Genomic DNA, 16,801 nt, shown 5'->3' with positions numbered 1-16,801 from the left:
CAGTCTACCACCATCTGTCCTTCTATGGTATCCAGGACAGGAGGTCCTGGATACCAAAGCAGCTCTTTGTCACCCCTGTTTCCTTCACCAAATTGTCCATTAAAATCTGTGATACTCCGAACTATTTTGTCTAGCTCCTTCCGGAGTGTCTCTTCCTTCTCTCGTTCGCATCTTACCTGTGGGGCATAACCATAAATAACATTAAACATAAAGCCGTCAATTCCAGGATTCGGCCTTATCACTCGATCTGACAGACATTTCACCGCAGGGACATTCTGAACAAATTCTTCCTTTCGGACTACCCCCACACTATTTCTCTTCCTATCTCCAATGTGGTTAAATAATTTGAACCTTCCTCCTAAGCCTCTCCGCTTACTTCCTTAGCTGCTTTGCTGGACACACAATATATCAGGGATGGGCAACTCCGGTCCTCCAGGGTCGCAGTGCTGCATGTTTACGATGCTTGCCTCCTCCAACACACCTGATTCAAATGATCAGATCAGCAGCAAGCCTGATAACGATCCTGATCATTTGAATCAGGTGTGTTGGTGGAAGGGGAAACATCTAAAACACGCAGGATAGCGGCCCTCGAGGACCTTGAGTTGCTCATCCATGCAATATATTGACCTTTCTCCTAATCAATATGTCAACCAATTGCCTGACTTTTCCTGTTACAATATCAATATTTAAAGTCCCTATTTTCAGTTTTTGGTTCTGTGGTTTCCTCTACACTCTCTGTGTATGGCAGTGGTGTCCAAATATAACCCGCTGTCCATTTTCTCACTGCTCTCAGCATATCTAAAAATGACTTTTAACACAGGTGATGGGGGTGTTGCAAAGTTGGAGGCTTCCAAAACCTACATGCCCCATGGGCGCGATGCACCTGACAACTACTTTTATTAATGATCGCAATGTATAGAGCTTTTCTAGATCGCCATATCAAACTCTTTTGAGCTAAAAAAGTAAGAACATTTGTCTTTATAATGCCTCATGAGTTAAAACATTTGCGTTTCAGAAGCAAAAAAGTTTTGCTCTACTTTCTGCTGTCAAAAGCCAAGTAAAAACAACAACAAAAAATATTTTCCATGTTTGGTGAAACCCCACTCGTCTCATAACAATATTCTGATTAATATTGCGTTTGTGGAATATGAATTAAGCAGCTAAATCCAGACGTTTGACTGAAAATGACATCAAAATGCCGAAGGACTCAGCTAGCGAACGTCACATTACCGTACCCAGAAAAGTGAGCTGTGATTGGACGTTACCTTTGCCCTGAGGCACTGTGATGTCAAGTGGCAAAATGGCCACATTTTCAGACAGGGGCAGGTGCTCCAGAGACTCAACTTGTGTCCAAAATACAAAAAAAGTGAGCTCTAAATTTGTGGACTAATTACGGAACTCTTAACAGATTATGCACGTTGTTTGTGGCCATGTTACACGTGACCTGCTTAGATTGCAGAGCCATTAGCAACAGGTGTACAAGTGGTGCCGACCTCGCTACTTTTTTCACTCCGGGGCGCTCTGATGGTTTTCTCCATGGAGAATTCAGTAGGTTGCTCTCTTGATTATGTGACAAATACAATTCCTCGATTGAAAAGATCCAGGCAACACCCTCTGACAAATGCGTTGAACTTTGGAGTCAACCAAGCTGACCAGTTTTATTTATTTTTAAGTACTGGCTGGCAGACTTTTTCTCTCCCAAATGTTCCAAATTGGAAAACAAAGTTTGAAGTTGGAAATGTCAGTAGATGCACACTAGCCTTTGATATTTTTGCGATAGGGTTTGTTTATGACCCTTGTTTAATTAAGTGGAACAGCACACCTGAAAAACGGATCTACTAGCAGTTAAAGACACAAAATCAGCCACCACATTTGGTCTTGCGTTTAATACATTACATTGCCCCTACTAAATTCACCCAATTAGTAGATCATTGTCCACATATTTATTAAATCACCATCAGGTTTATGCATGTGCAAAACTTTCTTAAATCAGGCCCTACGTGTATACAAAAAAAAAAGAAGAAGTTTGTTTTCCATAGTATGTCCGTGACGTGTTGTCATCTTTTTTTTTTTTTTTTTTACATGGAAGCGAAATGTCTTTGTTTTAAGTAATGGGTGTTGCTCTCTTACATATACTGTAGCCCCCACAATTCAAACTGCAGGCAGCACGATATAAAACAACCAGAAACACAAAACGATAATTCTGTTCAAATGAATGCAGAAGCTATTTAAATCAAGTGCAATCAAATAATGAATTGTAGCAGACGCCCAGCGTCAAATGGGGTTGGGTGAGCAACCCGCATCACTGCAAAGGATATGCGGTAGCCTATATTGTACATAGTGGATAAAAAATCAGCGAGAGCTGTTATTAAAATAGCTTATTGTTAAATGCTAACAAATCGAAGCACCTATAAAGCTGGTAATGTTTTATATTCAATAACCGAATAAGCGTGAAAACTGTCATCAGTTCAGCAAATGTTCCGAAAAACTGAAGGAAAAAAAAAAACATTGTACGCTTGTATGGTGGAATTACAATTTAATGTGATACGTTTCATAGCAGTTTTAATCCTCTTCCAACAGTGCAGACACATAGCTTTTACCAATTAACTCATTTAATCAGAATATGATCTAACTTGATTTGATTTGGTATCCAAAGCAATTGCCTTTCATATTAATGTGATTACGGCTAGAACAAAGCAGTCATTATGCTGAGACTTATGGCAGCATGGTGGAAAAAAGGACCATCATTGCCATCAGTTACATCCCCACTGAGAGTTACGGTATAAGGGAGGAGAGATAACACCCGAGCATGCCCACAGGCACATGCATCAAAGCACTAATCTTGCTCTTCCTTTTCTAAGTGTGGGATGAGCACTGCTATTACTGTAGCCACAGTCAAGGCAAAATGAGTCGCTTTGTCACGGTCATGAGCCTATTAGTAAAATTCAAAACATCTTGTTTGTGGAACTGTTGTAATCCGAGGTTACAACTTTTGCATCCCTGAATGGAAGTACAATCGCATTCGATTTTTCACTGGAGTATTGGGCTTCACCTTTTTATATTTTATGCTTGGTAAAGGTTTATACTAAGATAGGTAGGTAGATCGGCCCAGCCAAGGTTATTATAGTTCACAAAAATGTACAGATTAGCTAAAAGCAAAATGAAAAAAAAAACGTTGTCAGTGTATTAAACTGTTCAACAAAAGGATAACAAACTCGAAATTATTTAGAGTTATTTTAAAATGCAATCTCATCTGGTTTTACGACAGGTGTATGGAACAAGGAAGGTTGAAGAGTTGTTTGGGAATTGTAGCTTTTTTTTACTGTGTGTCGCCTGGAAGCAGGCGATAAAAAGGCACTGCCAGATGATGGGCTTGCCGCAAGTTGATGCATTTGTCTTGACTACCTTTGTTTCGTCACGTAGGCAAAAAACTATCTATCTATCTATCTATCTATCTATCTATCTATCTATCTATCTATCTATCTATCTATCTATCTATCTATCTATCTATCTATCTATCTATCTATCTATCTATCTATCTATCTATCTATCTATCTATCTATCTATCTATCTATCTATCTATCTATCTATCTATCTATCTATCTATCTATCTATCTATCTATCTATCTATCTATCCATCCATCCATCCAATTTGGCTGACTGTCACAACAAAAACAAGTTGTGGTTTGTAGTGTTATGTGTGGAATATTTCTCAGCAAGAATTCAAGCCACAAATCCCCTGTAGAAGTTGGCAACTTTTCAAACAAGTGAAGGAAAATGAGACTATCCTAGCTTTATTTACGATGTTAGAATTGTGACGCATATAACCTCAGAAGTTGTATCTTCCACACAAGAAATACACCGCATTAGAAAACAAAACTAAGATCAATCAAACTAAAACAAATCATTTTAAAACTAAGAATTAAAAAAAACAAAAGACACTCTAAAAAGTAATTAAAACAAATTCAACTACTAACTATACCTGCCTGCTATTTTGCTGTTCAAAGTTCTCCGCTTTAACATTGTTCCCGCCAGACGCATTTGCAAATTGGCCTTGATCACCCAATCTCTTAATTATGGCCTTAAACGCACTAGCCCTGTTAAATCAATTAGCTTAGCAATTATCATGGCTTCTCTCTTTGTCAGAATGATACTTGTCAGAAATGTAGCTTATTTGGCACCACGGAGGCCATGATTACTGACTTTGCAGTGACTCCGCATTGTGTTTAGCTGCACAAATAGCCGGCTGAAGCTTGTTGCTAGCTAGCTAGCTGTTGCAGCGTAAGCAGAGCCCAACTGTGCCCGAACTACCCGTGGTGGGTGACGTGAGTGATGCGGCCCAGCTAAGCCTTTTTGGGACATCTTAGCGGTTGATTCTCAGTTTTGCTATCAAAATGCAAATTTTGAGCCTTGTCAAGGGTCAAACTTTAATGTATTGCAAGGTGTGTGCAAGGTGACATTCATGTGCTGGGAAGTGTTGTTCAACAGTGCCGAAAGATGATGAGTCAGGTCTTACGAGGTTACATGTACCAGCACCTTCTATTTGCAGTGTTTCATCAGGTAGGAGTTGTTTTGTAAAAGTAGTTTTAAGAAGGTGAAGCCTAAAAGATTCCCGAGATCATTCGTACCATAGTTGTTAAATCAGCGTTAAAGTGTACGCCATATATCATGATGTCAACCTTGTGTTCATTGTATTTTAGATATTTAAGAAACTTGATTGTTTACCTTAACACCCCAACCATCCCACCCATAGACTGGTCACCAGTTACATACACACTCTTATTCAGTATAGACAATAAAGGATTTATTTTTTTTGATGTGAGATGAAAACTAAAACTCAAGCCCGGGAAGAACATGCACTCCACACAGAAATCATCTGACGGCGATTCTCGCCCTGACTGTGCTGCCTGCAATGAGGCAACCACCATTAACTTGTGGCAGTCACGATCGCATGAATTAAATGACCCGCCGCAGCGTCCGTGGGCCCTGACGCTGGATTATTTTGAGCGATTTTGGTTATTTCTATTCATCAATGCGGTGGTTATCATAAATTATTGCTGGAGGAACACAAGGATGATTAACACTTCCAGGGTGTGTTTTTTTTTGGGCCCATGGCCACTTTATAAAACTGTGCTGTTGTGTTTTAAAGGCAGATTTTCAGAGAGGATTTCTTTTAAAAAATATGGTAAAAGTATTCAGTAAAAAATAAAGCATGTTATCCAATGTTCCTTTGACTTTATTTTGCGATATAACAATATATCGTAGCTATGATATGAAATCTTTATTGTACGATATAATGGTAAATCGTAGATAATGTAGATTTATTCATATTCTTTACATGGTGCCACTAATGTTCGACCGGGGTACCACAGTCAGACCTTCAGAAAAAGCTGACAATCTTGTGTTAACTAGAATAGCTTGCGAGTCTATTTAACTCATTCACTCCCAGCAATTTTCACTGAAGCAACCCCCTTCACTCACGGCTATTTTGACTAATTTTGCAAGGCCCACATAATTTTTTTGTTCTATTGCTACCAAAAAAAAAGATTGACTAACTGGGGGTTAGTCTTATACTTGCGTCTCTAACCTCATGATCTACAAGTGAGTGATGGCGAACTAATGTTTCATGCGCTATATCTGGTTGCGACATTTTTAAAAATCATTATTAATTTTTTTTGAAAACTTCTTGGGTAGTGGCCAGTTTACTTGCGTGGCCCGCCCAAGTATTAACGTAGTATGGGAAACACTGCTAGTGCGGGGAAATCAGCGTGTTTGCAACATGGCTCTGGTTGATCTCGTATACTCTACTGCCACCTGTTGGCCGTTTTTGTATTTACTATCATTGCTTCACCCGTTCTCTGCAGTTCAGAGGCTGCAACAAAGCCTTCTGTGTGCTCTAGCATAAAAACAACAACATAAAAACGTATAAATACGTCTTTGTGACACTTCAAACATTTCAAATAGAACAAAGTTTTATGTTTTGGGGAGCAAATGGGTTAATAAGATGATGCGCTATAAGGAAGGAATCTCCCGAGAAGTGAGTCTTCCTGAAAACCTGTCCATCTCAATCGTTGCAGAAGTTCCGGGAAACTCTTCCGGGAAGGTGGCCCACCTCAGATCTTGTCCCAGTCAACCGGTTTAGAATCATACAGCAGTATTAGATTTGGACATCGTCACTTAGTCCCCTGTACAAGCAAGGGAGGAGGGGTTAGGAGAGAGAAGAAGAGGTAGTAAAAAAAAAACACAAAAAAAAACCCTACATGTATGTAAGAGAATAAAAATAAGTCTTAAATTGAGATTTAAACATTTCTACTGAGTAATTTCCATGGGTAGGACATTGCAGAGGATTGGAGCCGGAATAGAAGACACTCTAGAACCAGCAGGTTTCTTTTTGGCTCTCGGGACACTGTCTCATTACTTTATTGAATCACAAAAACGTGGCTCAATTGTTATGGAAGAAGCAGATAGCCACAAAGGAGGAAATAGTTAGAAATGAAGGAGAGAGTGCGGATATTTTGAGCGGCCCTTTGCAATGATCAGTGTCCCATTCACTGACTGCTGAGGTGCATTTCAGCGACAGAGATTCCGTGCTTTAGATTCGCCATTGGTACATATGAAATTACACATAATGTATAGTTAAAGTATTATTGTAAAGCACTATGGGGCTGACTCGTGAACGGAGTAATTAAGCATGTAAACAAATCTTAATGAACTGATTAGAGTAATTCAATACAGTCAAAACAGCTGCCGTTTACTTATGAGAAGTAATATTTGATTCCATGTGACCATCATTTTCTCATCACTGATCCCTTTGTCCATTTTTCTAATTCCGGATCTTTGTGATTGTGCCATTGTCAGATTTGCTCATAGAGCAGGCTTGATTGGCATGTTGACACAGATTGGTGCATTTATGCTCCTGGCTAATGCAACACCTTTGTTCTTTTAATTGGTCGCTCTTCTATCCATGGGCTGGAAGGAAGGAATAATTATACTGCTGTGCCAGGATCCAGTTCTGCAGTACTGCAGAATGTCATCTTCCACTTAGACTTCAAACATGTCTTAGCAACTCCCTTATATCAACAGCAACTTTGTCTAATACTGGCTTAAATATTTTGTGAAATTATATTAGTTGTTGATAGACATTTCCCGTGTTGAGTATATTACAACTGCATATACTTAAACTTTCTCAATTCACCCTCTAGAGAGTCAAGTGCTCTTTGGCACATTTGTAAACCACTTAAATGACCTTCTGAAATTCACATGAATTATTCATTTGTACCATTAGACCTGATGAAATGTGAAACGTGATGAAATGGTTTACAGATACCACTTCAATACTTTGACAAGCTTTTAAACATTTGTATTACCATTTTAGATTTTAATTTGCTCCCTTTTTAGTGTGTGTGTGTGTGTGTGAGAGAGAGAGAGAGAGATAGAGAGAGAGAGAAAGAGAGAGAGGGAGGGAGGGAGAAAGAGAAACAGAGAGAGAGAGAGAGAGAAAACCCAAAGTTAACTGGGATTAGCTCCAGATCACCCGCAATTCTAATAAAGACCGTAGGGGATGTGAATGGGTGCATGTTTGTTTTTTCCGTGTTAAATTATTGTATTTTATTAAAATGAGATTAATTGATTACAAAATACTTTAATAAATGCGATTAATGGTTTAATTGACTCCAATGTCTATCACTATCATTTTAGTAATGTTTAGTTTTAGTCAATTCTTTTGGGTCTCACATGCATGAAACTTTGCTTTGGTTTTTGTAGTTTACAATTTTTTTAAATGTTCAAATACTGTATACAAAAAATGGGTTTGCTGATTTTACATTTTTCTTTTCAAAATAGAACATATTTCAATTATTTTGGTGTGTGTGTGTGTCTCTGTTTAGTCATTTTGATCATCAGGATTATTTTGTTCATTGGTTATCGTGATATAAAAATGTCATACTGTGCCATCTTAAATCAGGGCTATGCTTTTCAAATGCTGTTTCTATTGATGGAATCATTCAGATTTTGCCTTATTGGATATCGGGTTGAAAGGCAGTGTCTGATAATATTTTGGGGGTTAGTTCATTCACCATGTTGCTTGATATTATTATGTGGAGTTTTTCTGTGACACAGATAGATCAATGTTAAGATAGAGATTTATTGTTCATAAAACTTCAATCTTCAGTGCATTATGTATCATCTCTGATCTCCAATACAAAATAAAATTTGGAGGTGTGGTCTCGTGGAAGAATTTGTTTCCAATTGATGTTTCTGGCAGAAAATGGGGATGTTTAACAATACTTTAACATGACATGACATCTTTCATTAGTTATTAAGATAAATACTTCTAACAATATGTGTTGGAGCACACAGATGATTATCATGTTAAACTGCCAAAATCATCCAATCAAAATGAAGGTAGCCAAAATATTCAAATTAATTAGTCTGTATTGGAAAAAAATAATAATGATGATGAAATTTCAGTAGTTTTCTACTTTAAAGAATTGCAAGCCATTACTTATACATGCTGAATGTACATAATAGTAAAAAAAGAAGAAAAAAAGTAGGACTCTTTACTGCGCAAAGTTTCATTCACATGTTTCTTATATTTCACAGGTTGCTGGGAAACACTGGATCAACAATTGAAGCCATTTGCCAATTCATGGATCTTTAGGAGCTGTCACATTTTTTTTTATCTCTTAAACCTTTTTGCTCCACAGTCCAATCTGCAATATCATCCTGTTTATCTAAAACAATGGTGAACATTGCTTTTCAGTTTGCGAACTGCCCACTTCGAGTGGTGATTCAGTATTTTGTTCCTGTACTGTTGATGGGGAAGTGGTGCCACTCATCCCCTTCGGAATCAGAGTCAAACTCAAACTCCTGCTCTACATTGGTACAAAGCCATTTTTTTGGCTTCTTTCTGTCATCAACAGTATTCCCCACTGTGCCTTGCTCCTGGACCCTCCAAAATCCCGATCCACGGCACTACACCATCTTCATCAAGATAACAAAACCTACCCGGGACTGCGTGCCGTTACAGTTTCGTATCTTCCAATACGACTCCTTCCTGGAGACCACACACACCTACCTAGGAATTGATAGCTTTGACGAAAATGTGAGACTGTGCGACATCCCCGCCCCAAAGGCCTTCCTCGAGGCTGGCAAGCAGTTTGTTCACATGAGAAAAGGTCCTCATCCGAAAGGTGAAACCACTACAAGCGACAGTGGCGATTTCAAAGTCGAGTATCTGGTTGTTGGAAAACGTAACCCCAGCATGGCGGCCTGTCAGATGCTGTGCCAGTGGCTGGAGGACTGTCTGGCCTCCAGCACATCAAGCAGGCCATGTGGCATTATGCAGATGCCCTGTTCATGCTGGCATCCACCACCAAAACGCAGCGAGGACAACAGCTGTTACTACAATGGAGTTTACCTGGATAACTGTTTACCCAAAGTAAGAGAAATTGGAAAAGACACTCAAATAAATGGTGAGTAGAATCTTAGCTGCTATTTAATGATTATTTCTGTCATCACAATGGCTGTCTCGTGACTTATTTTAGCTCAACATGCAAGCTCTGGCTAGGGTGACCAGACGTCCTCATTTAACCGGGATGGTCTCATTTGAGCCTTGTGTCCCGAATCCCACCGGATTTTGCCAGGCACATTGTTTTGTCCTGTTTTTACGCAGATCCCGTCCTCGGAGTTTTGTTTTTTGTGTGTGTGTGTTTGTGAGTCCAGTCAGCAAGCTATTTTTTTGGGCCATGTGTATGTCAATCACACAGTTGTCATTGCAATTTGTACGGTTAATCTAACTATCGCTAATCGCTAACAGGCATGTTTTTGTCATACCGGAACTAATGTTGCATTCGAGGATGTTCGGAAGTCGGACCTTTCCGACTTTAAACCAGGAAGTGCGTACGGGAACGCCCCCATGAACTCGGAAATCCCACTTGCGAAGTCGAGGACAAAAAGTACCCCGACTTCACTGACGGTGTGACGTCACACTACAATGGTGTGACTGGTAAAACACAATTTACGTGAGTATAAAACTAGATAGCTTTCTTCATTCATAAATATTTGACATAACTTCACGTAACACAACGTACGTGGTATGCCGCTATCTCCCTGCATGAAATTATACAGTTAAGTACTCAACTGTATGAAATGTTTATGAAATAAGATAAAAACAATAAATGAAGCAAAATTGCGAGAAGGCAAGTTTGCTGGAGGTCAAAATGAGTTTTGAGGAACAAAATAAAAAAACTATTTATCGCTATCCGCCATTTTGGTTGTTTACTTTTGCCTCGAACACTTTCAGGTTGGAACTGGGAAAAGCCAACTCTGATAAATCCGACTTTCGACCTTCCTCGAATGCAGGATAAGAACTACTTTCTGCTTTCGTGTCTAAGAATCATGGGAAATATAGTCCTACTAGCCTAATGCTACGGTCAGACCAAACGCAAGATGAGGTTTTCTGGTGGCATATTTCAGATGTTACAATGAGGGACTGGTGCGAGGTCAACAGCACGGTCAGCTTCCAATAGCTGACCGAGCAAAGAAGGTGAGATAATGGTGAGTGCGTTGATTTGTTTAGCGTTGTTGAAATGTCAACCAAGATAGCATTTAGCATCAGCTAATGCACTAACACAACCACCAGTCATCAGATTGATTAGCAAAATAGTTCCTGGTGAGAATTTCTTGTACAGTTTGATTTTCAATGAAATTTCAGTGTCCCGCTATTTAATTGGGAAAATCTGGTCACCCTAGCTATGTCACACAATCAGCCAACAGGAAGGGTGTGTGTGATTTGCAAACCGTGTGTCTGTAATTTGATCACATTGATTTGGGCAGCTGGAGGGAATTAGGATATGTAGGAAGGAGAAGGAGGAACTGAAAATCCCTTATGCATGGTTTACGATTTCATCTGGTAGACGAGAGCTCGGCGACCTTGCAAGGTCAATACTGTGTTTTGCGCCTGTTCGGTCCAAGGAGGGACACTCAATCAGCTTCTGGGAGAACGGTAGACGTATAGGAGAATAAAAGGCTGATATCGGATAGTTCAGTGTTTGGAGGTGGGCGGGGGGAATGGGGGGGGGGGGGCTGGCTGGTGATGTAAACAAAGACAAGAGAGGACAATAGAAGGAGAACTAGAAAAAGGAATAGGATAAGGGTCTGCGGATTGAAGTGTAATTGTCGGCTACTTGATCCTGCTTCCCTTTCCCAGCCAGGATGTAGCCTGACATCGCTTTCCTGACTCTGTCAGCAATATCGCCTGAGGGCTGAGTCTTGGCTCTCCATCTCCTGATTTCTTTTTTGTTACATTTGCCCCGCTTCTCCTCCTCTTTTGAACCATCACTACCTCCCAGTTTTTCTGTTCTGAGCCTGATAGTGGGCTGATACTGAGTCATTCATGGGAAACCAACCAAGGACGGGGAGATGTTGCAGTGGATATCTCCTGTTATGTCATGCATGTCTGTCTCCAGAGCAGCTAATTTCGTATCCCCTGCTGTTTTTGCCCTTTTTCTTTCATTGTGAAATATTGTTCAACAGCAAGGTGTTGGCTTTAAGGTGTTTTAAAAAACAAACTCCATCCAACGTCGCTGACTGTGTAGTGGTTCACTCGCCTGACTTTCATGCAGGCACCATATGTGCAGTTCCCGGTTGCACACAGAAACGGTGTGAATGTGAGTTTGAATTAGGGCTGGACATTTGTGGGAAAAATAATAATATTATTATTATTATTATTTTGATCGAGATTGAAATTACAGCAGCATTCTTGCAAGACGTCACAATATGAGGACATAGTGGTGTGGTTTAGTTCGATGGATGGTCAGCCTTACAATGTTGGGAAGTTGTAAATGCACCGCATCGTTACTTGTTTTTTTTCTTTGATTATAACGTATAAAGATCGAGAGAATCTAAAATTAAAATCACAATTAAATTTAGATTAGCCCTAGTTTGAATGGTTGTCCATCTCCATATGTTCCCTGTGATTGACTGGTGACCAATCCAGTATGTAGTCCACCTTTTGCCTAAAGTCACCGGGGATAGGCTCAAGCTCTTTGCAACCATGGACACCGCAAGTGGTATACAAAATGGATGGATTTCATTTGATGTTGGTCTATGCATAGAAAGCAACATAAGCACGTAATAGCTTTCTCCGCGTTTCTTCATCCACTGGGAAATGTCTCCCTGACTGGGGATTTTGAGGTTCAAAAGGGATCAGAAACCATATGCTGCACTTGAACGGGGGAAGCAAACTGTCTGTGAATATCTGGCGGGATGGATGTCTGCGTAGATTCAATTGTTGGAAGAAGATAAAGAGCGGCTGGGGAAGGTGTAATGGATTCAGTGTGGAAATGGGCTGGCAAAGGGTGGAATAAAAATGTTTATGGATGTGAGTGATGAATGGAAAGACAATAGATATCAAGACGTTAGAGACGGAGCAGCAGAGGAAAATAAAACAGAGTGAAGAGGCTGACAAAAGTTCAGAGGGAAAGTTGTAAGGGGCGGAGAGGGCTTAATGAGGATAGATATATGTGTTTTGGATCAAGCTCTATCCAGCTGGAGCCGTTTGGTCTCTGTGGTCTCAACAACTAAAGAGTTAATAGATTTCCCGTAAGCCTCCTTCACTCCCTCTCTGCAAAGGGACTCAAACACCTACGTAGCAGCAGATAAATGGGTAGCAGCAAATGCCAACAATCAAGCGTGCGTGCTAGTACAGAATGATTTTCTTATTGTACAAAAGTTGTAGTGGGCAATACTGTGCGGTGTTTTGATTATGCTTAAGCACAATGTCAACCCATTTATTGGCAGATAAACAAATGCATGTTTCTATTTACTTAGAATTTGTTTGATTCCAAACAAGCGAGCCAACAATTATGTGTCTATTTATTTATTTATTTTACACAAAGAAATCGTTTATTAGTATTGATTCTTTGAGACTTTAATATGACATGTACGGTTTCCTTTGCAGTGAGTGATGGCCTCCATCTAGCACCTGTGCTATCAAAGACAAAATGACAGTGATGATTGCCCCTGGATTGCTGATGAAGCAGATGGTGTGTTTTTACATATTCAGCATTCAGCGTGAGGCCACAGAATCTTCCAACCTACCTACTGTATGCTCACAGATCACAAAATTAGCTGCCATTCTTCTATTCATGTATTCTTAAGTGGTTAGTATAAAGTGAAACGTCAAGTGGCAATAGCTTTGGGTGGCAGAAGCTCAGTCCGGAAGGAGTACTGATAACTGTGGTTGGTGCATAGAGTATCTCTGAAGAGAGCTGCATTTTTGTTGTACAGCGACTCAGTGAGTGATTGAGTGAGTTTTTGGGAGCGGTGAATGCATTAAAACAACAAAACCAGTATTTGTAATGAAAGATAACATTTTAGGTCAAACAGATGTCCACTAGTCATTTGACTGTGGTTGGGTCATCCGCGATAACACACTCTCTGCTTAAAGCAACACTCGACTCAAAATTCATGACTTTCATTCTATTAGACAGTGTGTAGAAACATTAAAAATGCAAAAGTCTTTGGCATCTGATTCGCTGAAAAAAAGTTTCTGCCAATTAAGTATCAAAATAATGCCATATTGGACATTTTGCATGCGTTTGTGTAATCACTGTGATGTCTCGTACTGTTCATTTTGGACTTGTTCGCTGGTCTATTGTGCTATTAAAATATCATATGTCGTTGTCAAGACCTGTGATTGGCTGGCAACCAGTTCAGGGTGTGCCCCTGCCTACTGCCCAAAGCCAGCTGGGATAGGCTCCAGCACCCCCCGCGACCCTAGTGAGGAATAAGCGGTTAAGAAAATGGATGGATGGACGTTGTCAAGACATTTATTAAGGAAGTGACTGGCAAACACAACTAACCTGTGTATTGTACAAAAAACGTCTATTACGGTAGCATATTGTACAAAAACCGTGATGTATTCTCACTTAAAACGTATGTGGACACGTGCTAATCATAGTCTGAAAATATTATGTAACAAAACTCACAATATTTTTTTATTCTATTCATTTAAAAGGTTCACTCTGCTAGTTGCCTCGTAGACAAAAAAAGCATTATGTCACTTTATATCCAAAACACGTGATCGATTGTGACCGAAACTCACATTAGGATTGTTGGGTGAGCAGACTCAAGAGGCGTGGTTCATCCTGGGCCGATGACATATAGACAAAAAAAAAAAATCATTAACACCTTCACACCAATGAACAATTTGGAGTCTCCAATTAACCTGACAATAATTGTGAATTTTGGAGGAGACTGGAGTATGCGGAGAGAAAACACGCACTCCGCACCGTGCCCGAATTGAATTTCAAACTCAGGGTGTTAGACGTTCGAACCTTGACTCCAGTATGCAGCCTTTTTTGTTGTTGTATTCAGTTCATTATTTGTTGCTTGTGTCCTCCACATCATATGTGGCTGCTGGTTCGAGAGATAAAACATGCGGGCGGAAAAATCTATTTTCATTTGTTTTGTTTGCATGGTATTGTCTTTGTCCCTTTCGGCGTTAATGGCTACTAATTTGGTAGATTAAATCATGTGCTGGGGAAAGCGTGAGGGAGCACGTTAGTCTAAGGCATAATGTGTGTTCGACATGTATACTTTTCTACTCGGAAACTGACTACGCTTAAGCGAACATACATCCTGCCTTCAGGAGGATAATTTTTGCAGCATTTTTGCCTGCAGGCCAGACGAAGTAATGAGTCATTTTTAATTGAGGTGTAAAAATCCTGTAGGTAGTGTAGCTTTCTGAAATGAAATAAATAATTAAAATAAATAGAAAAAGACAAACGGTTTCAACTTTCATTTCAGCCTGGGGTAGGCAGTGCCTACCTTGCCTATCCTGACCGCACGTCATTGACCCCAAGGTCTTGCTGGTTGCGCCTCGCACCATCTCCTCTGAAAGTGCGTCCGGTAGAAGTTGCTGGAATTTGTCAATTTGTACTGTACTCCAATGTTGATTAGGTCCACACAATCTTTTACTCCAGTTTCAATATTTATAAGAAATAAAAAAAAAAATTTAAGAGTTAAGCAGACTTCGGCTGGTTGCGTGTGAACAAGCTATATTTTTTTCCCCAGTCGGCAAGTTTGACCATCTGCTAACTGTTTACACAACAGCACCATTTTGCCGCCGACGTCTTGCAGCGGAGGTTTGAGCTCTTAAAGTGACAGTAACCAGAGCAACGTTGGTGCATTTCAGGCGGCTTTCAATATATTTATCTATTTATCGTGCATCCCTAATGATTACTATTACTTTAATTTAAAACAGTTCCCAGATGTCAAAACATGTCTATGACATTTGTTGGCCAAAAATACACCAAGGATCAAGAATTGTAGCAGTGACAAAAAAAAAAGCACAAACAAACGGCGAACAGCAGACATAACTTTCAAGACAGTTAAAAATCTCAATTGCACTTTATCACAAATATACTGTACAAAGGCCTTTTCACACTGCACTTAGCAGGGCGCAATGCGCCACAGACGAACCCACGATGAATGGGTTCGTCGATGAGCACTTTCCTTTGCCGTGATGTGAAAAGAAAAGCATTTAACTCGGGAGTTGTGTCCCGAGTTGTTACCATTGTTACCAGGCGCGTTCCAATCCAGTAGGAGATGGAATGGCGGAGTGATTTCAGAGTGATAACTTCAGTAGACCAACTAGTGGAAAAAGCGTCATGCTACTTCCTTGTAGGCTGCGAAGCAACCACATATGGGCAAGATTGCACCAGAGCACCGTCATCCTTGGCTTTACCCCGTAGTGAACACCAAGAATGCAAAGTGCACATGGGCAGAGAGCGTGGGTGGGGCCGTACATGTTCATTTGAAAATTAACCGTCTTTCTCACATACTTATTTTGAGAACTAGACGGCTATATAGCAAAACATTTACTTGTGTAATTTCATACTTGATGAGTGGTCTGGGACTCCAGAGACTTGCATGAGATTTGCATACAAGTTAATTTTCCATAATGAGCCCCCTTGAAGTAACTTTAGTACATTGTTTAATAGTTAGAGTCACGGGTTGTCTCGACTTATGCATGTGGAATTGTCACACAAGGAAAGTTGAAACCAAGAGCTGGTCCCTGCTGACTGAGGAAGAGTATAGAGCTGATAAGTGCATTTGATTGTGTGTGTGTGTGTGTCTGTACTTGTACATACGACATTGTAAGGACCAAAATACGTCTTTAACCAACAGATTGAGGACATTTTTGTGAAGTGAGGTCCTCACAGCTCAAGACCTATTTTTGAGGGTCAAGACTTGGTTCTAGAGTTTAGGTTTGAATTGGGTTAAGGTTTGAGTTTAGGGTAAGGAATGGGGGTAGGAAATCATTTTTGATGGTTGGGGCTAGGGGGAGGGGCTAGGAAATGCATTATGTCAATGAGATGGCCCCACAAAGATAGTAAAACAAACCTGTGTGCGTGTGTGTGTGTGTGAACGTGCAAGCAGCAAGGTGTGGTGCTTGGTACAATGGGCACACTGTGGGTAGAAATAAATTGAAGACCATTGACAGCTTAAATGCTTGCCACGGCCGTTTACAGGGAGTCTCAAATATCAATTTTTTTGTGACTGTAAAAGGAAGAGGAGCTCAAGATAGAAAGAATGCTTGTGCATGGCCGTTTTACCACAGTAATCATCATTGTAACAAATAAAGATTAATGACTGTAATTCTATATACCACACGTGTTTATATCATCATTTAGCCTCATTGATAATTCACATGTAAGACAAATTATCTGTATACTACGTCATATATTTTTATCTGTGTTGTGTGTGTTTCTCAGAGGAAGAATAATTATTCTAT

General features: G+C 40.0%; 1 protein-coding gene across 6 annotated transcripts in view; it reads left to right on the top strand.

The window, feature by feature from the left end:
- Nucleotides 1-16,801, top strand: part of adgrb1a (adhesion G protein-coupled receptor B1a) — a 126,780-nt gene that overhangs the window by 18,435 nt on the left and 91,544 nt on the right. For all 6 annotated transcript variants that reach the window (XM_086077798.1, XM_086077800.1, XM_086077795.1 and 3 more), the window contains exon 2: nt 8,602-9,473. In XM_086077798.1, the coding sequence (XP_085933924.1) occupies nt 8,741-9,473 (733 nt within the window). In that variant the 5' untranslated portion in view covers nt 8,602-8,740. The remainder of the gene's footprint in view (nt 1-8,601; nt 9,474-16,801) is intronic.

Source organism: Leptonotus elevatus, chromosome 6 (genome assembly GCF_054856555.1).
Source record: "Leptonotus elevatus isolate MCC_2025b chromosome 6, RoL_Lele_1.0, whole genome shotgun sequence".
NCBI classification, from domain to species: Eukaryota; Metazoa; Chordata; class Actinopteri; order Syngnathiformes; family Syngnathidae; genus Leptonotus; species Leptonotus elevatus.
Note: the sequence above shows the minus strand (reverse complement) of the source record. Positions and strands in the feature narration are given on the sequence as shown.